Source organism: Thalassophryne amazonica, chromosome 18 (genome assembly GCF_902500255.1).
Source record: "Thalassophryne amazonica chromosome 18, fThaAma1.1, whole genome shotgun sequence".
Classification (NCBI taxonomy): Eukaryota; Metazoa; Chordata; class Actinopteri; order Batrachoidiformes; family Batrachoididae; genus Thalassophryne; species Thalassophryne amazonica.
The window spans coordinates 32,806,531-32,829,485 of record NC_047120.1 but is presented as its reverse complement, the minus strand read 5'-3'; the positions used below and the strand labels follow the sequence as shown (position 1 = coordinate 32,829,485).

Here is a 22,955-nt window from a genome sequence, read left to right as displayed (position 1 = left end):
ATGCCCCAACATGTCCTGTGAGGCTTCATCACAGCGTTGCTTTGCGCCATGCGGACCACGACGCGCAGAATTCCGCTCCTCTTTCCATGACAAAAACTCCTGTAACAGTGGAATGCGCTGTTCATTTCTAAACTGGACGCTGTCTTGATCCAGTATGTCGTCTGACTAGCACAGGAATTGTGAAAAGACGTGGACATCAGCACTTTTTCGGCACACTGAGACAGACGTGCGGAGGAGTACTGCTGGCACATTTTGCTAAATAATCTCCTTTAACAAGGACGTGAGCGGCAGATAAAATGGCAGGACGTTTAATATCTAGGCTAGCCAATGTGTGGGTGTTATGTGTATGAAAGCGCGCTGATATACAGTGATATGATCTGAAGGCTGGTTACAAAATGGAAGCAGGAGGGTGGGAAAAGAGCCAGGGTGCAATATGATTGGCTGTTTATGTGAAAGTGAGTCCTGCTTCGTTGTAGACTTTGAAGACCTTCTCTATGGCGTTGACATAGGCAGCAGTCCGCAGGTCCAGACCCAGATTGTACTTGCTTGTAGTGCGCATGATTTGCTATAAATCAGAGAAAAATCATTATTATTCCTTTTATTGCCTGTTTAACACATACATTCTAAGGTGAACATTGCTGGTTTCATTTCAGTACCCCAAATGCTCAGTATGTTGACTCACCCGGGCAGACCTCTCCATTGTGTAGGCCAATCCAGAGTGGACAATATCCTTCTCAGAAGCACCCTAGAAAGAAGAGAACATTATCCTCAAGAAGGCCCCTTCTTTTAACAGGTGTGACTGCAAGAGCTCATAAATGTCACCACTGTACAGTGCAAAGGTGTGGTTTCAACAGTACTGTAGCTGAATGATTAGAACACACAAAACAGTTTGCCATAAAAGCCATTTACAACCCACTAGAGGGCGCTGTACCAAAGGTTTAAATTAAACCTAATCAAAACATTAGCAGGTGTTCTCCAACCTCCTTGTACATCTGGACTTTGTTTAGGCATCTGGGTTAAAACTCACACCAAATCAACATGCAGATCTGAACTGGATCCATTATAGTGGAAACCCCGTTCAAATCTCCAAAACTCTCAATTTCAGGATGATTCCAGCATTCCATTAGCCACTAAGCAGTGAAACTCTGAATTAACTTGAATTAAATAAACAAACTAGAGCACCTCGCTTGTAAAGCGCAAACCTTTGCCAACACTAGTTTCTAATTCCACCAATTTTTACCTTGGGGAAAAAAAAAAAAAAAAAAAGTCAAAGGTCAAGGTCCTGTTACAAGTGGCTTTTCATAACATAAAATATAATACAAAATACAGATCAAAAGGGCTTTTCAATGTTGAAAATGTCCGCTAAATCCACAACACAGATCAGATGCGGAACAACCTTAGTCTGTTCATTGAAAGTGGCAGTTTGCACCTCATTGTCACAAATAAGAGTGAGTGAGGCACTTTTGATTGAGATCTAATGCAAAATGTACACCAAATGGGCTTTTAAAATCAACTTAAAATGTCCACTAAATCCACAATCCAGATCAGATCTAGAGTAAACTTTGTCAGGTGATAGTGAGCGCCAGTTTGCACCTCACTTTCAAATATGAGTGTGTTTGGGGCACGTTTGATTAAGATATAATGGTAAATATACATGAAATGGGTTTTTAATGTTAAAATTAAATGGCCACAAAATCTGTAATCTGGATCAGATCCGGATCAAACTTTGTCAGTAAATAAAGGATACCATCCTACATAACACTCTTAAAGATGAAAGAAACTTCAACTTTTTTGACAGAGTTATGAATTTGTGAAAATGTGTTCAATGTTAAAGGATAGGGATTTTTCCAAGATTTTTCCTGACTTTGACCTTGAAAACTGAATCAGTTCTTGCCTATCAGGATATGAATCGTCAGTAAAAATTTCATAATGATATATGAAAAACTGTGGGTTCCAGGCTGTTCACAAACAAACAGGGGTGAAAACATAACCTCTGTCCAACTTTGGTGGCGGGGTTAAACAAAAAATATGGAACTACAAGTTGAAAACATGACAGTACTACAGTGAACTACCACAATCATTTTGGCTACAGGCTCACTTCTCAAAAGTGACTTTTGATTTCTAATAACTGCTACAAATTCTCAGTTTCTTTCCTGGAAACTGAAACTGATTTTTTTTGAGCTTGATCCCACTTGCTCTGCCTATTTCATACCGGTCTTGAGTGTTGGCTGAGTCGGGCCCTGTCAAAATGACAGCAACCTGTGGGTGACGTAATGGAGGGTTTGCCGAAAGTAAATACAGGAAATGGCCATGACCCAAACATTGAGAACCCCCTGTTATTTGACAGTATACACTTATGTATGTATGTGGGTTAGTGTTACTCACAGCGACTCTGGCCTGGAAGTCAGCAGTTGGGACAATTGGGATAGGTCCTCCCTGTTTGCCAAACTTCCTTTCTAAACTTTCTTGCACAGACACTAAAATAAAATAAATGAATAATAAAAATATATATTAGAAGCCTTCCTTACTATATCATATAACATACAGGAAAAGAGACATATCAGGGCTTTTCCTTCATATATTCATCTGACAACAGCTGATTGTGACTTTGCTGGCTTGTGATTGGTGGTGATGGACTGCAGTGCAACACAAAACTGAAAGAAAGAATATCCCATCTACACACTGTCACCATTTCATCAGGAACTTCACCGGAGCTGTCGGACCTGTTCCAGACACGGTGAGAAAACTCATTATCTTTATTTAAAACAATGTAATGTGGATTAAATATCTGCTCCACTTTCTGTCTCATTCTGCCCTTTTATTCCAACTCACAATTGACACCAGTTATGCAGGTGATCAAATCCCAGCATTCAACACAGCAGTGGCATTCCAACCAAACTGTTTTTAATAACCGCATAGTCTGTTTGACTATATTTAACAAAAAAAAAAACAAAAAAAGTGACTTCTGAGTGAATTATGCCAAGTTGTTACCAGTCCTGTGAAATTTTCAAACAAGAAAACAGTTATCAGCTCGAGTGTTCTTGCAAACTGTAACTGATATGTGACTCCACCTTCCTACAGTGCAGCCAGTGGGTTAGATGGTATACGAGGTCTGTTAGAAAAGTATCCGACCTTATTTTTTTCAAAAACCACATGGATTTGAATCACGTGTGATTACATCAGACATGCTTGAACCCTCGTGGGCATGCAAGAGTTTTTTCACGCCTGTCGGTTACATCATTCGCCTGTGGGCTGTCTTTGAGTGAGGAGTGGCCCACCCTCTCGTCGTTTTTTCATTGTTTAGGAATGGCTCAGAGACTGCTGCTTTGTTTGATAAAACTTTTTTCAAAAGCTGTAAGGCACAACTGAGTGGACACCATTCGATAAATTCAGCTGGTTTTCGGTAAAAATTTTAACGGCTGATGAGAGATTTTGGTCTGGTAGTGTCGCTTTAAGTACGGCCCACGGTGCCTGACGGCGATCTGCGCTTCAAGGCGGCAGCGTCTCGCCGTTTCAAGTTGAAAACTTCCACATTTCAGGTTCTGTTGACCCAGTAAGTCGTCAGAGAACTTTCAGAAGAAGTCGGCATGAGGAGTTTATGCGGACATTCCATTGTTAACGGACATTTTGTAATGAAAGAACGTGCGGGCAGAGTCGCATGTCGGGCCGGACCCGACCGCGGGGGGTCGCGACAGGTAAAACACCTCCGTTGGAAACCTTAACGGACAAGTTGGAACATACCCAAGTTGTTAAACAATTTCTCAGTTACTCACTTGTTGAAAGCCATCAAAAGCTGCCTGAATTTTACAAATGGTTTTCAACACGGAGGTGTTTTTCCTGTCGCGGCGCACACAGATTCGCCGAGTCGTCACGGAAATGACTCGGTGAATTTGCGCGCATGCCTTTCATTACAAAATGTCCTTAAACAGTGGAATGTCCGCATAAAGTCCTCATGCCGGCCTCTTCTGAATCTTCTCTGTTCTCTCACGATGTCCTGGGTGAATTAAGCCTTAAATTAGGATGTTTTCAGCTCGAAACAGGCCGACGACGGCGCCTGGAAGCGCTGTGCGACATCCCGCTCCGTGGGAAGTCCTTACAGTGACAGAAACACCCCATAATTTCTCATCAGCCGTTAAACTTTTCACCGAAAACCAGCTAAATTTCTCGACTAGTGTCCACTCGGATATTCCTCACAGGTCCAGAAAAATTTTTGATAAAGCAACGTGCGCCGTCTCGAGCAGCGTGTGAAACAAAGGAATTCAGCCGAGAGGACTGAACCACATCTCACTCAAGGCCTGCCCACAGGGAAATGACGTCACCGGCATGCTTGAAAAAACTCACGCATGCGCACGAGGGTTCAAGCATGATTGGTGTAATCGCATGTCCTTCAAATCCATATAGTTAAAAAAAAAAAATAATAAAAGTGCCGGTTTCTTATCTAATACATCTTGTGTGTGTGTGTGTGTGTGTGTATATATATATACACATACATATATATACACATACATACATACATACATACATACATACATACATACACACACACATACATACATACACACACACACACACTCAACAAAAATATAAACGCAACACTTTTGGTTTTGCTCCCATTTTGTATGAGATGAACTCAAAGATCTAAAACTTTTTCCACGTACACAATATCACCATTTCCTTCAAATATTGTTCACAAACCAGTCTAAATCTGTGATAGTGAGCACTTCTTTGCTGAGATAATCCATCCCACCTCACAGGTGTGCCATATCAAGATGCTGATTAGACACCATGATTAGTGCACAGGTGTGCCTTAGACTGTCCAAAATAAAAGGCCACTCTGAAAGGTGCAGTTTTGTTTTATTGGGGGGGGGGGGGGGGGGGAATACCAGTCAGTATCTGGTGTGACCACCATTTGCCTCATGTAGTGCAACACATCTCCTTCACATAGAGTTGATCAGGTTGTCAATTGTGGCCTGTGGAATGTTGGTCCACTCCTCTTCAATGGCTGTGCGAAGTTGCTGGATATTGGCAGGAACTGGTACATGCTGTCGTATACGCCGGTCCAGAGCATCCCAAACATGCTCAATGGGTGACATGTCCGGTGAGTATGCCGGCCATGCAAGAACTGGGACATTTTCAGCTTCCAAGAATTGTGTACAGATCCTTGCAACATGGGGCCGTGCATTATCCTGCTGCAACATGAGGTGATGTTCTTGGATGTATGGCAGAACAATGGGCCTCAGGATCTCATCATGGTATCTCTGTGCATTCAAAATGCCATCAATAAAATGCACCTGTGTTCTTCGTCCATAACAGATGCCTGCCCATACCATAACCCCACCGCCACCATGGGCCACTCGATCCACAGCATTGACATCAGAAAACCGCTCACCCACACGACGCCACACACGCTGTCTGCCATCTGCCCTGAACAGTGTGAACCGGGATTCATCCATGAAGAGAACACCTCTCCAACATGCCAAACGCCAGCGAATGTGAGCATTTGCCCACTCAAGTCGGTTACGACGACGAACTGGAGTGAGGTCGAGACCCCAATGAGGACGACGAGCATGCAGATGAGCTTCCCTGAGACGGTTTCTGACAGTTTGTGCAGGAATTCTTTGCAAACCGATTGTTTCAGCAGCTGTCCGAGTGGCTGGTCTCAGACTATCTTGGAGGTGAACATGCTGGATGTGGAGGTCCTGGGCTGGTGTGGTTACACGTGGTCTGCGGTTGTGAGGCTGGTTGGATGTACTGCCAAATTCTCTGAAACGCCTTTGGAGACGGCTTATGGTAGAGAAATGAACATTCAATACACGAGCAACAGCTCTGGTTGACATTCCTGCTGTCAGCATGCCAATTGCACGCTCCCTCAAATCTCGCGACATCTGTGGCATTGTGCTGTGTGATAAAACTGCACCTTTCTGAGTGGCCTTTTATTGTGGACAGTCTAAGGCACACCTGTGCACTAATCATGGTGTCTAATCAGCATCTTGATATGGCACACCTGTGAGGTGGGATGGATTATCTCAGCAAAGGAGAAGTGCTCACTGTCAGATTTAGACTGGTTTGTGAACAATATTCAAGGGAAATGGTGATATTGTGTATGTGGAAAAGGGTTTAGATCTTTGAGTTCATCTCATACAAAATGGGAGCAAAACCAAAAGTGTTGCGTTTATATTTTTGTTTAGTGTATATACGAGGTCTGTTAGAAAAGTAACAGACCTTTTTATTTTTTTTCAAAAACTATATGGATTTGAATTACGTGTGATTACATCAGCCAAGCTTGAACCCTCGTGCGCATGCGTGAGGTTTACCACGCCTGTCGGTTGCGTCATTCGCCTGTGGGCAGGCTTTGAGTGAGCACTGGTCCACCCCTCCCGTCGGAATTCTTTTGTCTGAGAACTTGCTGAGAGACTGCCGCTTTGCTTGATCAAAATTTTTTCAGAAACTGAGACATCCAACAGGACACCATTCAAGAAATTCAGATGGTTTTCAGTGAAAATTTTTTGGGCTGATGAAAGATTAAGGAGTGTTAGTATCGCTTTAAGGACTGCCCACGGCGCCGCGCCCCGAGCCGCTGCCGTCAGCATGTTTCAAGCTGAAAACTTCCAAATTTAAGGCTCTGTTGATCCAGGACATCGTGAGAGAGCAGAGAAGTTTCAGAAGAGGTCGGGATCAGCAGTTTATCCGGACATTCCACTGTTAAAGGAGATTTTGTAATGAAAGGCGTGCGGACGGATTCGCGCGTCGGCACGCAGCCGCTCATCGCGCGGCGGCACAGAAAAACACCTCCGTGTTGGAAACCATTCATAAGATTCAGGCGGCTTTCGATGGCTTTCAGTCGAGTGAGTATCCGAGAAATTGTTTAACAGCTGGGCATGTCCTGTAAAGCTTCCAACGGAGTGTGTAGCCTTTGTTACTTTGGTCCCAGCTCTCTGCAGGTCATTCATCTGGTCCCTCCATGTAGTTCTGGGATTTTTGTTCACGTTCTTATGATCATTTTGACCCCACAGGATGACATCTTGCGTCGAGCCCCAGATCAAGGGAGATTATCAGTGGTCTTCTATGTCTTCCATTTTCTTAAAATTGCTCCCACAGTTGATTTGTTCACACCAACCTGCTTGACTATTGTAGATTCACTCTTCCCAGACCGGTGCACATCTATACAATTTTCTTCCTGGTGTCCTTCAACAGCTCTTTGATCTTGGCCATAGTTGAGTTTGGAGTCTGACTGTTTGAGGCTGAGCTTCTTAAAGAAGAAGTTACAGGTCTGTGAAAGCCAGAAATCTTGCTTGTTTGTGGGTGACCAAATACTTACTTTCCATCATAATTTACAAATAAATTCTTTAAAAATCCTACAATTTGATTTCCTGGATTTTTTTCCCTCATTTTGTCTCTCATAGTTGAAGTGTAGCTATAATTACAGACCTCTCTCATCTTTCTAAGTCAGAGGACTTGCACAATCAGGGGCTGACTAAATACTTTTTGCCCCACGGTACACCTGCAGCAGCTTCAACATTTCTACTGGTGATCCAAAACAAGTCAAACAAACTGTCCCTAAAAGTCTTAACCAGATCAGTTTTGAAGTATACAGTAGTTTCAGCATTTCTATCACACGATACTGCACCATGAACTACTGAAAGACTGAAGCTCGTCAAAAGAAGGGTGGAGGGGGACTATTTGATTTTGATGTGTGACATTTTAAATGAGGAATATCATCTTTTTATACTTGTGCCTGGGCTCCAGTACCTTTGAAACCATTCACTCAATTTGGATTATTTTTTATTGCATATATTGCACCTTTTATATGAGAAGTTGTATACAAGATATTGGTCTGCTGCCTGTGAAATTGTCATTTCTACATATCTGCTAAAAGTGACAAGGTAAGATTTTTTTTATGGATTTTCAAAATGCCCACTATCCTACGCAAAATGTGACCTACACTCCTGAGATTCTACAATCAGTCAAAGTAAGATATTTACTGCTGTGTGAAAAAATGCTGAAGGATGTGGTCATTTTTAAATGGCCCCACCTATATCGATGCCTGAAAAAGGCAAAAGAACATGCCCATGTTCATCCTTCATAAAATTGTTTGAGAAAGCAAATAAAGATTGAGAGTTTCTCTTTTTCTATTCATGATTACTGTCCTGGAAATTTTTCTAGATAAATCAGACATATTTTATGAAGTAACGCAGAATGATCAGGTTGGTACTCACTGAGCAGGTGGTAGTTTGAGTCCCTCTCATATTTGAAAGTCAGTCTTCCATAGCTGACGTGGTTGAGATTCTTCAGCCACTCAAAATAAGATACTGTGACGCCCCCAGCATTGAGGTACATATCCTGAATGATTCAGAGGAAGAAAAAATAATTACAGACAGAACAGCTGTCTGACTGAAATGCCTTTGACAATTGTGTGTCTTTAACAGGCTGTGAAATGTAAATGGTAAAATCTGAGGAAAATGTGCAGGGGGTGTCCGTTGTCTCTTCTAATTCTAATTACACTACAGAACACTACACTACCAAAAAAAAAGTACTTACAGGGATGACCATGACATTGTTCTCCAGAAAAATCTTGTCAGCATCAGGGGTAGTGGGACCATTGGCGCCTTCGGCAATAATCTGAAAGACAGAATACAACATTCTCCATCAATTGAGACTACAAAACACTCCCCCGCCCCCCCCCCCCACAGCAGATTGTAAACAACCATAATGCCTCACAGGAATCCAAACAAAACTACAGCTTTGGACCATGGATAGATCACAGTTAGTGGTTACCTTGGCCTTGATCCTGGGGGCATTGGAACGCGTGAGCTGCTTTTCTCCTGCAGCTGGAATCAGGATGTGGCAGTCTGCTTCCAAAATTTTCCCTTCATAGGGCTGGGCACCCGGAAAACCCACAATAGTGCCATGTTGCTGTACAAACAGAAAGTTATTAGAATGTTGTAATATGGGTAACAGTGTAAATTAGATATTTTTTGTGTGTGTGTGTGGGGGGGGGGGGGGGGGGTATCTACCAATGCTGCATTCAGGCTGATGACGATAAACCACTGCACCAGCCAATTAGATAAAATACATTTCCTTACAACAAGGAAGTTCCAGCATATGGCTCACAAGCATTAAAACACAGGACAGAATCGTCACAATTGTCAATCCTGTCTGTTGTAACCAATCAAGGTGCAAAGATTTGTCACCCTGATACATACTGATGTCTTCTTTAACATACATTATTTTCTTACCACTGCTGTTAACTTTAAACACAAGCTTTTTTTGTTTTTTGCTTTTTTTAATAGCTCAGTGCCATTTCTGAACTCGACCTTAGGGAGCAACTGCTACTGCATTCATGCACACTGTGTGTGTGGGAATAAACACAAGTGCAAGGGAGGAGATGGAAGCGGACAAGTACTAGTTTGTAATCCTCCAGCTGTTTAGGGTCGATGCCGTCTGGGTTGTAGATGGCTCCATCAATCTCACCGATGCCCACACATTTGGCCCCGAACCTGTGCAGGTACCTCATAGAGTGGAGACCCACGTTACCAAAGCCCTGTGAGGGGAGAGAGGGTGGGGGAATTATAATATTATATATAATATATCATTTGGGTATACCACTAACCATTATAAAATCACTATGCTAAAAATCACAATGCTGGTGGTAAATCCTTGTTTGAACTATTATACTCAACAACTGTACAGGAATTCACCATGTTATTTGGTGCCACCATGTGGCCAGCATAGGTTACATCATGATCAAATATACTGAGTGAACACAAAAACATTCTTTAGTCTCAAATATTTATTATATCATTATATCAAAAGCTACCTGAATAATTTTACAATTTTGGTAGCTACAGTTGCAGAAACTAAAGTTTTTTTTTCCCTCTTTTAAAGATTCTTCTTCAAAATTATAAAATTATTCAGGTAACTTCTGATAATATAAAGATGTGAAACCAGAATCCTCTGAATTTTTTTTCTGCCAAATGTATTTGATCCATTGATCCAACTCTGCTGCTTTCACTGTGCAGCCTGCAGGTCCGAGTCTGAGCGCAATGTGAAAAAAAAATAAACGGTTGGGCCGTTAATCACGGAAATTACTCCGTTCCCACATGCGAGGGGTTTTCATGGAAATACATTGCAATCAGACGGGACACTTTATCCAATGTGAACGAAAAATCCGTTATACACAGTGTTTATTACATGTAAAACAATACAGAGACGTTGGTACTTTTTATCGGGTGACTGCAAATATCTGGTTTATACGATGACGAAAGTTTAGGTGAGTTTTACTGTACATGGGACTGAACAATAAATTTACCTCTCAAAGCTTTGACGATGAAGTCGGCTTCCATCCCACACAGCTGACTTTATTTTCTCAAATATTTCTTCTGTTCGGATCTGAAGGGAATCTGTACATCTTGAAGTCCTTGCTGTGTCTATTTGTGCCTCCAAATGCACAGCAACCCAGCATTGTCAGTGAATAAATAAAACAGCTGGATTTCCATGCAGACAGATTAACAGCGAATGCTATTTTGAACCCAAGATGGCACCAGGAGTCAAGTGACCGATTTTTTTTTCGACTCGTCATGTCGCCACTCTCTATCAAGGCACACGAGACGCAGCTCGCCACAACAGCCCTAGATTAAAGGTCCACTTTTGAAGACATGTTTTCATACTAATTCTAAATAATAATAATTTCACAACTAAAATGTTTAGAAATAATTTAACAGTTACATTTATAAACAGTGTAGGTTAGAAATGGTAAGTTTTACAGTGCTGTCAACAGTTAAAGATGAGGTCAAGAAAGATGTCTATTTTATTTTATTAAACAAGTATTTATGTTCATTGAAGTCAAGAAAGGGTGACGATAAAGTGAGTATTGGCAAAATGGGCTATCAAAAAAGTAACTAGTGATCTAACTTAATCAGTAAAGTAAAAGTTACCTTTTTGAGGAGTAATCAGTTGGATTACGTTTTCAAAGTAACTGTGGCAACTGGTGAGGCTGCTGCTTGTTTTCACTTTAAAATGTGTCACCAAACCCAAAAACATTGTGGCTCTTAAAATGGAATTTTATAGACCTTTAAGGGCGCAAAAAAAAAAAACATTTATCCAAGAGCAGTGTTTTTACTATGGCATTTAAAGTTGTGCATGATAGAAGTAAATGAAGATCTGCTGTGTTCACAACTTTAAAATGCAGAAAACATTTAAAAAAATCCCTGCATCAGTCCCCCCATAGGAGACTGATGCAGCAATGTGGTCACTATCAGCCACACATCTGCATTCATCTGGATACATCACAGACCCGTTTTCTCCTTTAATCTAAAGCCCCTTTCACACCGGGACTGCTCCCAGTTGCGTCATGAGAACGCAGCCTGCATGTTCTCTGCACAGAGGAATCAGAGTGTACAGTTTGGCTGCAGACAGACTGTGCACTCCGATTTCTCTTCTACTTTATATTTGTTCTTGTTCTGAGCTGCAGGTCTGCACTCAGAGTTCTGTTATAGTTTATCTTTCCTGCTTTGACCACGAGATGCGCATGCACATGAACAAACCGTCCGTGAGTAAATGTGGAGATGTCTGGAGTTATAGTTGATGTGGACATGTCCTGTCTCTGGCAATCAGTCTGTGAGTAGGACTTATGTCTTTTTTTTTTTTTTTTAACAGTGATGAGAGAGTTTGAGGGGAGAACAAGGAACTAACTGCCTGCAGCCAGACAGTTTTTTTCCCCCCTTTCTTTTAATTGTTCACATGTGCACGCGTGAACGAATCGTCCGTGAGTGGACTGGAGGATGTCTCTGGCAATTAGTCTGTGAGCAGGACTTTTATGGATTTTATTTAAACACATTTGTGAGAGAAGAAGCTGCTTCACAGTGCCTCTCTTCACCAGAAAGCCCCACACAGAGAAGGAGCTGCAGCTGCAATCAGCATTTTTTTTCTTTTCTGTGCTTTCTGAGAGTGCAGTTTTACTGCATTGTGTATACGGCATAAAAATAATCTTGTGTTATTTATACTGCAGGAACAATGGAACACAGCAGGAATCATAAATCGGCATCGGGTAACATTGTTTTGTGAGGGTGTGGCTTCCAGTCACGCTGAGTACCGTCCTGTTGTAAAGACTTGCGCTGAAACCAGTTAATTGTGCGTCGAGCAGAGTACGCAAACAAAAATTAAACATATTTAATTTTTGTTTGCGCCCCTCGCGCTGTTGTGGCACCGAGCTGCATCGTCTCGGCACTAGGGTGCTTCCATGCGGCGGCGTCATAACGACGCAACTGGGAGCAGCCCCGGTGTGAAAGGGTCTTAAGAAAATCTAATCTCAGCGCAATGTAATCCTCAAACACAGGGATTAGCATTTCGGTTTCTCCACATCACGACTTTGATTCCACCAACACCTTCTTAATGACACTCCTTAATCCTCTTTACCTTCTGCGTCAATCACTAAACATGTCAGAGATCACCTTCATTCATCATCTTTAACAATTCTTCTTTTGTCATGCGTGCAAACACCATTCAATCTGCCGGTGTGGAACTCTGTAATTGTAGGGCTTGTCCAATATGTAGCCAATCTTGACGTGGAACAGGGAAGTAAAACAGCTGAAGAGAACTCTGCTTCCAACATCTTCATTTTTAAAACAATAACACTCCCACAGAAGGATTCAGCTCAAGCCTCACTGTAATTTACCCAAGTTTAATTCTTTGCTACTTCAAAGGGATAACAGGCAAGACAATCTGTCGGACTCTGAGAAACGAGGGTAACTTCTGTTCACTGATGAATGCTTTAAATGAGAACAGTTCAACAGATGGCACAACTGATTGAAGCACAGGCAAAAAAAAAAAATAATCCAGCATGTCAACAAATCTTCACATCTTGCAGGTCTTGGTTACAATCATTCTGTTGACTATTTTCTGCTGTGGTTGCATAGGGATTGCATTACCTGAATGATAAAGGTCTTGTCCTGGAAGCCAGGGCTCAGTCCCAACATGCTCATATAGGACGCCTCGTTAATGAAGTTCTCGATGCCGTGGAAAACTCCTCGGCCTGTGGCTGAGATACGCCCATGGATTCCTCCCTGACTTATGGGTTTACCAGTCACACATGCGTGGGCATTGATGTCCTGCAAACATACACAGACACCATCAAACTCCATACATCACAGTCTGTAACAGCACACACTTCACACTGATTCAAAAAATAAATAAAATCTCGACTCTGCCTCTTATTGTGCAGCCAACACAAATGGAATACAACCAGGATGGAGATAGATATATATATATATATATATATATATATATATATATATATATATATATATATAAAGAGATAAGCGCACGGTTCAGCGGGATGCAGAGCAGCACCTTGCTGAGATCCACAGCTCATTGCAATGGCAGAAGCACTGCTGACGTATGCACATACATACACCATGTTTCTATTTTATTTGTACTGGCGGTGTTATTTTAATCGGTGCCTGTTGTAATACAGTGCATCGGGAAAGTATTCACAATGCTTTACTTTTTCCACATTTTGATATCTTACAGCCTTATTTCAAAATGGAGAAATCATATTTAAATATTCACAGCCTTTGCTCAACACTTTTTTGCTGCACCTTTGGCAGTAATTACAGTCTCAAGTCTTCTTGAATATGATGCCACAAGCTTTGGCAGCTCTCAAGCTCCATCAAATTGGATGGGGAGCATCAGTGCACAGCCATTTTCAGATCTCTCCAGAGATGTTCAATCAGACTCAGGTCTGGGTTCTGGCTGGGGCACTCAAGGACATTCACAGAGTTGTCCTGAAGCCACTCCTTTGATACAGTGAGGCAAATAAGTATTTGATCCACTGTCAATTTTTTCAAGTTTTCCCACCTACAAAGAATGGAGAGGTCCGTATTTTTTATTGTAGGGACACTTCAACTGTGAGAGACAGAATCTTAAAAAAACAACAACAAACAAACAGAAAATCACATTGTATGATTTTTTTTTTATTAATTAATTTGCATTGTATTGCATGAAATAAGTATTTGATACAATAGAAAAACATACCTGAATATTTGGTACAGAAACCTTTGTTTACAATTACGGAGGTTCGATGTTTCCTGTAATTCTTGACCAAGTTTGCACACTGCAGCAGGGATTTTGCTCCACTCTTCCATACAGATCTTCTCCAGATCTTTCAAATTTGGAGTTTCAGCTTCCTCCAAAGATCTTCCATTGAGTTCAGGTCTGGACACTGGCTCAGCCACTCCAGGACCTTGAAATGCTTCTTACAAAACCCCTCCTTAGTTGCCCTGGCTGTGTGCTTCGGGTCCTTGTCATGCTGGAAGGTCCAGCCACGACCCATCTTCAATGCGCTTACTGAAGGAAGGAAGGAAGTTAGTTGTTTGCCAAAATCTTGTGATGCATGAGCCCATCCATCCTCCCTTCAATACGGTGCAGTCGTCCTGCCCCCTTTGCAGAAAAGCACCCCCAAAAATTATGTTTCTACCCCCATGCTTTACAGTTGGGATGGTTTTCTTGGGGTTGTTCTCATCCTCCAAACACAGCAAATGGAGTTGATACCAAAGAGCTCTATTTTGATCTCATCTGACCACATGACCTTCTCTCATGGCTCCTTTGGATAATACGGATGGTCAATGGTGAACTTCAAATGGACCTGGACATGTGCTGGCTTGAGCAGGGGGACCTTGCTGCCCTGCAGGATTTTAAACCATGACAGCATCATGTGTTACTAATGTAATCTTTGTGACTGTGGTCCCAGCTCTCTTCAGGTCATTGACCAGGTCCTCCTGTGTAGTTCTGGGCTTTCCTAGAATCATCCTGACCCCACGAAGTGAGATCTTGCATGGGATCCCAGACCGAGGGAAATTGACAGTCATCTTGTGTTTCTTCCACTTTCTAATAAATAATCATAACAGTTGTCTTCTCACCAAGCTGCTTGTCTATAGTCCTGTAGCCCATCCCAGCCTTGTGCAGGCCTACAATTTTGTCCCTGGTGTCCTTTGACAGCTTTTTAGTCTTGGCCATGGTGGACAGGTTGGAGTGTGACTGATTGTGTGGACAGGTGTCTTTTATACAGGTAACGAGTTCAAACAGGTGCAATTAATACAGGTAAAGAGTGCAGAATAAGAGGGCTTCTTGAAGAATAACTAACAGGTCTGTGAGAGGCAAAATTCTTGCTGGTTGGTAGGTGATCAAATACTTATTTTATGCAATAAAATGCAAATTAATTATTTAAAAATCATACAATGTGATTTTCTGAATTTTATTTTTCGATTCTGTCTCTCACAGTTGAAGAGTACTACCTACGATATAAATTACAGACCTCTCCATTCTTAGTAGGTGGGAAAACTTGCAAAATTGATAGTGGATTAAATACTTATTTGCCTCACTGTATCTTAGCTGTATGCTTAGGGTCATTGTGCTGCTGCTAAAAAAAAAAAAAAAACAAAAAAAAAAAATGAACCCTCACCCCAGTCTGAAGCTTTGCTATGAAGCTCAGTTTTTGAGCTTCATGGAAAAGATTATCTCCCCCTCTGGCTGCCACCTTATCCTGGTGGGGGAGTTTGCGTACCCGGATGATCCTAGGAGCTATGTTGACGGGGGCTTTGTGCTCCCTGTAGGGTCTCCCAAGGCAAACAGGTCCGAGGTGATGGGTCAGACTAAGGGCAGCTCAGAACCTCCATGACCAGTGAAAACTCAAGGACTGAGACGTTGCCCGGTATGGTGGAGCCGGGGTCCCACCCTGGAGCCAGGCCTGGGGTTGGGGCTTGCGCGCGAGCACCTGGTGGTCGGGCCTTAGCCCATGGGGCCCGGCCGGGCTCAGCCCGAAGGAGCAATGTGGGCCCGCCCTCCTGTGGGTTCACCACCTGCAGAGGGGGCCATGGGGGTCAGGTGCAGAGAGGATTGGCTGGCGGTCGAGGGCGGGTGGCCCGGCGGCCCGGTCCATGCTCACAGCCCCTGGCTGTTGGGACGTGGAATGTCACCTCGCTGGGGGGCAAGGAGCCTGAGCTTGTGCAGGAGGTTGAGAGATACCGACTAGAGATAGTCGGGCTCACCTCCACGCACAGCTTGGGCTCTGGTACCCAATTCCTGGAGAGGGGCTGGACGCTTCATTTTCTGGCATTGCCCATGGGGAGAGGCGGAGAGCTGGGGTTGCATTACTTATTGCTCCCCAGCTCAGTCGCCATGTGTTGGAGTTCACTCTGGTGAACGAGAGGGTCGCGTCCCTACGCCTTCGGGTCGGGGACAGGTCTCTCACCGTTGTCTCGGTCTACAGGCCGAGCAGCAGTGCAGAGTACCCGACCTTCCTGGAGTCCCTGGGAGGGGTACTAGATAGGGCTCTGACTGGGGACTCCATTGTTCTCTTGGGGTATTTCAACGCCCATGTGGGCGGCGACAGTGAGACCTGGAGGGGGGTGATCGGGAAGCACGGCCTCCCCGATCTGAACCCGAGTGGTGTTCAGTTGTTGGATTTCTGTGCTAGTCACAGTTTGTCCATCACAAACACCAGGGTCGAGTACAAGGGTGTCCATAAGTGCACGTGGCACCAGGACACCCTGAGCCAGAGGTCGATGATCGACTTTGTAGTCGATCATCTGACCTTCGGCCACGTGTCTCGGACACTCGAGTGAAGAGAGGGGCAGAGCTGTCGACTGATCACCACCTGGTGGTGAGTTGGATCCGCTGGGAGGGTAGGAAGCCGGTCAGACCTGGCAGGCCCAAACGTATCATGAGGGTCTGCTGGGAACGACTGGCGGAACCCTCTGTCAAGGAGGTCTTCAACTCCTACCTCCGGGAGAGCTTCTCCCAGATCCCGGGGGAGGTTGGAGACATGGAGTCTGAGTGGACCATGTTCTCCACCTCCATTGCTGATGCGGCTGCTCGTAGCTGTGGTCGCAAGGTCTCTGGTGCCTGTCGCGGCGGCAATCCCCGAACCCGGTGGAGGACACCGGAAGTAAGGGATGCCGTCAAGCTGAAGAAGGAGTCCTACTTATCTCTGTTGGTAGGTGGGACCCCAGAGGCAGCTGACAGGTACCGGCAGGCCAAGCGTGCCGCAGCCCGTGCGGTTGCAGAGGCAAAAACTCGGGTCTGGGAGGGGTTCGGGGAGGCTATGGAGGAGGACTATCGGTCGGCCTCGAAGAGATTCTGGCAAACCGTCCGACGCCTCAGGAGGCGGAAGCAGCTCTCCTCTGGCACTGTTTACGGTGCGGGTGGGGGGCTGTTGACTGACTGGGGATGTTGTTGAGCGGTGGAAGGAGTACTTCGAGGATCTCCTCAATCCCATCGTCACGTCTTCCGAAAGAGGAGGCAGAGACTGGGGACCCAGAGGCGGACTCATCCATTACCCAGGCAGAAGTCACTGAGGTGGTTGGAAAGCTCCTCGGTGGCAAGGCTCCTGGGGTGGATGAAATCCGTCCCGAGTACCTTAAGTCTCTGGATGTTGTGGGACTGTCTTGGCTGACACGCCTCTGCAACATTGCATGACGATCGGGGACAGTGCCTCTGGATTGGCAGACCGGGGTGGTGGTCCCTCTGTTGAAGAAGGGGGACCGGAGGATGTGTTCCAACTATAGGGGGATCACACTCCTCAGCCTCCCCGGTAAGGTCTATTCCAGCGTACTGGAGAGGAGAATTTGACCGATGGTCAAACCTCGGATTCAGGAGGAGCAGTGTGGTTTTCGTCCTGGTCGCAGCACACTGGACCAGCTCTACACGCTCCATTGGGTGCTCGAGGGTTCATGGGAGTTCGCCCAACCAGTCCACATGTGTTTTATGGATCTGGAGAAGGCATTCGACCGTGTCCCTCGGGGCACCCTGTGGGGAGTGCTCCGGGAGTACGGGGTCCGGGGTCCTTTGCTAAGGGCTATCCGGTCCCTGTACGACCGCAGCAGGAGCTTGGTTTGCATTGCCGGTAGTAAGTCAAACCTGTTTCCAGTGCACGTTGGCCTCCGCCAGGGCTGCCCTTTGTCACCGGTTCTGTTCATTATTTTTATGGACAAAATTTCTAGGCGCAGCCAGGGTGTAGAGGGGGTCTGGTTTGGGAACCACAGAATCTCGTCTCTGCTGTTTGCGGACGATGTGGTTCTGTTGGCTTCGTCAAATCAGGACCTTCAGCGTGCACTGGGGCAGTTTGTAGCAGAGTGTGAGGCATCCGGGATGAAAATCAGCACCTCCAAATCCGAGGCCATGGTTCTCGACCGGAAAAAGGTGCTTTGCCCTCTTCAGGTCGGTGGAGTGTCCTTGCCTCAAGTGGAGGAGTTTAAGTATCTCGGGGTCTTGTTCACGAGTGAGGGACGGATGGAACGTGAGATCAAAAGATGGATCGGTGCAGCGCAGTGATGCGGTCGCTGTATCGGACCGTCATGGTGAAGAGAGAGCCGAGTAGGGGAGCAAAGCTCTCGATTTACCGATTGATCTACGTTCCGATCCTCACCTATGGTCATGAGATTTGGCTCATGACCGAAAGAACGAGATCGCGGGTACAAGCGGCCGAGATGAGTTTCCTCTGCAGGGTGGCTGGGCGCTCCCTTAGAGATAGGGTGAGGAGCTCGGTCACTCGGAAGGAGCTTGGAGTCGAGCCGCTGCTCCTCCACGTCGAAAAGAGCCAGTTGAGGTGGCTCAGGCATCTTTTCCGGATGCCCCCTGGACACCTCACTGGAGAGGTGTTCCGGGCACATCCCATTGGGAGGAGGCCCCGGGGATCGGGAGGTCTGGGCGGTTTTGCTTGAGCTGCTGCCCCCGCGACCCGACTTCGGATAAAGCGGAAGAAAATGGATGGAAAAGATTATGTATGTATGTGATTTTAGTTTTGTTTGGTTTTTTTTTGTTGTTGTTTGTTTGTATTTTTTAAACACAAATTTGCAAAAATCTTAAACAAAGAATCAAAAACACTTTTTTCATATTGTTATGGGGTATTGTGTGTAGAATTTTGAGGAAAAAAAAATTTCATCCATTTTGGAATAAGGCTGTAACATAAAATGTGGAAAAAGTGAAGCACTGTGAATACTTTCCAGATACACTGTACATAATGTCCTGTTGAATGTGGACTGAGCAGCCAAGTCATTTTGATGATGCAAGGTTCCAATCTAAGAAACTAAAATACAACGCAGACTGTGTTAATTGTGCTATAGCACATCGGTCAGTGTCTGTGTGTGTGCACATGCACACAGTTCAAAAAGTCAGTGTTTCCTTACCTCTTCCTCTGAAAATGCACATTCATAATAGTAAAGTAAGCAATGTGAATATACGTAAACACCTTTCATGATAAAAAAGTCAAAGTCCTTTATGCTGAAAATAAAAATACAGAAATTAAAAACAGCAGTAACATAAAACTAGTTACAAGCAGGTCCTTACAAGTGGGTCTCGAGTTTCTCTTTAAAGGTTTCAACAGAGTCCACAGATTATACTGTAGATGCAGTGAATTCCACAGTTTTGGAGCCATAATGTAATGCACTTAGTTTATTAATGATAAACACATGGACCAACGGTGTGGGTACCCTTTTTGAATAATGGAGGTGGGTATGATATCACATGGGCAGGAAGAAGGTTCATCCAGTCTGAGCTCTTTCATTAATATCAGAGAGGGGGTGATGTTTTCCCTGATATCATGGAATCTACTGATAAAAAAGGATAAAGTTCTCAGTCATCATTGGACTGAATGGCTGCAGCAGGAGATTCAGGCATGACTATCTCTGTGATTGTGTCAAATAAAATTTTTGAATTGGTCTACTATTAAAATTTTTTTTTTTTTTTAAATAATCCAGTGAAAAGGTATGTTGCACTCTTCACAAGAACACATTTTCTGACATTTTAGTTTTGCAACATCACACGTGTGATAATGTTTGGTATAACACCCTGTAAAGGTATGGTGCTGTGTCTCATGTCCCTTGTATCGGCGGTAGTGGGTTCCACTGTGATGGTACAGGATTGCTGCAATCAATTGCTGCACGCAATCAAATCTCCGCTTGTCCTCACATTCCCAGCGCTAAACTGGCCTCTCATCAGTGTGTGTCTCACATGACGGAGCGCGCATGTACGTGCATAGAACAGGTGACCTGCATGGTGAGTGTGTGTCCACTTAGCTACACACATGCATGTTCACAATGGCTGAACGAGCTGCTGCATGTGCGTAGAGAACAGGTGAACAAAACAGTGTGCAAGTGTGTGGCCGAAATGTTTACTCAGCTGCGTGTATGTGTGTTCATATACGCTGTACCAGCCACTCTGGATGCGCCCCACATACGCGCACGAGCACAGGAGCCGTCCATCCAGAGAGTGTACAAATAGACTGACAACTGTCAATGATCGCCTGCTGTTAGTCGGGTGAAAAATCCCTTTAGGTGTTTGATCAGTATATATATATGCACTGCTAGATTTTATTCAGCTGGCTGGATTCCTTACTGCTGCTGAACTGTGCCAACTTCCCACATGTGCGCAACATTCAGATGCAGATAGTGGACTCTCTTTTTTTAAACTCTTTGTTGTCAATTTACTTGATACTCATCTTAACACACCTGTAGTTGGATTATCATTTTGGGACGGCACCCTCACATGGCATTTATTTATACCAGAGGTGGATTATGCATTTGTCATCTGATCGACGTTGCCAGCTCACAGCGCAGCCGGGTGAAAGGGACTTGACCAGCTGTCTGCGCTGTGCAACGCGAGGTACCGGAGGTGAGTTACATGTTTATTTATATTGTCATGTGCTGGACAAATATTTCCACATCATACCTGCTACAGATGTAGGAGGTGTACGTGTAATAATACGTGCGCTACAGCGGTGACATCCCGTTCAGCTGTGTTACGGCACTGCACCGAGCCTCTGATGCGTGCACAGTGCCACATACATGTTATAATATTTCCTTTGCCCTCTCTGGCTGGGGTCCAGTGGAGGTGGACAAACGTGGCACAGAATGTCGACAGGCTTTGCTGTGACCGATCGATCTCAATCAATCGTGATCAGATCGTTTCAGATGCTGTTTTGATGCCATCAGAATATGTAAATTGCGGTCAGATGGTCCTCAGATTGCACATGGACTGCCATCAGACAGGTGTCCCATCTCAATGGTGCATGGAGAGTTTTTAAACATGTGCATCACACTTGGGGCCGCTGGCTGATTTTGACCAACTGTGTGGACTTCTGCAGATAGCTGTCAGAACGTTTAGGAATTGAATTTCGACACTTTTCGGATGTGCGCGACTCATAATTCTGACGCCATTCTGCGTGATTCTAGCTATGTGTGACAGAGGTATAACAAATCCAAGTTGCTGGAAACAGCATGACAACTTATTTAAAAAGATAAAAAATAGAATAAACTCAAAAGGAGTCTACAAGCTCTACAAAAACAGTCTCAAAAGAGTTTGCTTGTGATTAATGATCATGTTGAAAAAGATTTCACAAAATCTAACTTGAACCTTTGCAATGCCACACAGAATTCAAGACAAAATTCTAAAATGGAAAGCAACTCAACCAGTCACCAAAAACAAAACAACAACCACACAACACCAATGAGGCAGACTGTGTACTCAGATATTTGTCTAGCTGGAATTAAATACGAATCGTTTGATTCACCAATTCACAAACGGAGGAATGTGCTTTTGGTCTGGTGGGAAGGGAGGAGCAGCCAGTAGGAAACCACTGCTCATGGCTAAACTCTGACTCATTCCTTCCTACATGACTTCGTTTTTAAATTCAAATGGGATGGGAGGGGAAAAAAAAACAAAAAAAAAAACACCACACACACATTAAGCCAGGCAGACTGATTTTGTAATTCTGAAATCTCACCGTGTGTGCAATGGTATTGGCATATGTGTCAGCAATCCAGGACATTTCCCTCTCCCCGGTGCTCATGTCTGGGGCAGGGACATCAATGCCTGGTCCTGTGAGGACAGACGAGTAGGACAGGAAAGACGTGAAAACTGCATGAAAGAATTAATGGTTTGCTACAGCAGTGCAGGCGGGCAGGGAGGTGAGGGTGGCACCGCTGTTTTACATCACACAGAAGCTGAAAAATGATGGCTGACTTTTTAGTCTTATACAAACGAGTCCAGAAATTATGAATGAACATTGAGCTATTGGTAATAACTACACTGAGGAGGAACAGGTGAATGCCAGGCAATAATGTTTTGGGTCACATACATTTTACATGTTCAAAGGAATTTGTTACTTCAAACATTGTCCAAAAAACAGTGAGACATGGACAGAGGTGGGGGATGGGACAAATGACTTGAAAGCCTCAATAGGAGTGGTCTGTTCATGCTGTTCATATTACACACAGAATACAGTAGTGAGGCATCAAGCGGGCATTACTCTGCCTCTAGGGGAGTATAATACAAATCACTTTGCTATGACCGCTACACATTTTCTATTTTTATTGATGACAAGACAAACCTACTCGTACTCAATCTGAACATAAGCTCGTATTTTGGAGTATTTGTGAACTATAATGATGGGTTAAAACTTGAAACGTTAGCAAGGAATCAGAGGGTCTGGGTTTGCAACTGCCCCTGATCAAGACTAACATCCAGGCTTTCAATGACTTCATGAACTGAAGCGGATGATCTGTATTTATTGTAATTACTGAACTTGTAGTGTTGGCCTAATCCTGGTCCTTGGCACCCAAATGACTGCAGAGTTTTCATTTATTCTTGTTCAAACGGCACATAATGAGCCAAGTGTGTTCCACTGTTCAGGCATTTATTAGTTATACACAAAAAAGAAATTGATCTAGTCTGAACAGATCACTGATGAATGGAAAACATACTATAATTTGAGTCCAGAGGACCAGGGGAGTCATGTACAATATGTGTGTACGCACCAAAACGCAGCCTGCGTCTGTCTCCACGCCAGCGTTGAGATGTATGAAATGACCATGTAAATGTGCGGTGCGCCACGCAAAAATCCTGGCTGGCGTATGCACATTTCTACAACTATTGTTCCACTGCAGACACGTGTAAAAGTGTAA

The 22,955-nt window shown here is 44.2% G+C and overlaps 1 protein-coding gene across 1 annotated transcript in view; it reads right to left on the bottom strand.

Moving 5' to 3' along the window:
* Positions 1-274: 274 nt before the first annotated feature.
* The window catches only part of glud1b (glutamate dehydrogenase 1b), a 54,217-nt gene continuing 31,536 nt past the window's right edge, over positions 275-22,955 (bottom strand). The window contains exons 5-13 of the mRNA XM_034194461.1: positions 21,776-21,870; positions 12,927-13,106; positions 9,404-9,541; positions 8,776-8,913; positions 8,539-8,619; positions 8,217-8,340; positions 2,386-2,477; positions 683-745; positions 275-565 (exon numbers count right to left, since the gene is read on the bottom strand). Of these exons, the coding sequence (XP_034050352.1) occupies positions 446-565; positions 683-745; positions 2,386-2,477; positions 8,217-8,340; positions 8,539-8,619; positions 8,776-8,913; positions 9,404-9,541; positions 12,927-13,106; positions 21,776-21,870 (1,031 nt within the window). The 3' untranslated portion in view covers positions 275-445. The remainder of the gene's footprint in view (positions 566-682; positions 746-2,385; positions 2,478-8,216; positions 8,341-8,538; positions 8,620-8,775; positions 8,914-9,403; positions 9,542-12,926; positions 13,107-21,775; positions 21,871-22,955) is intronic.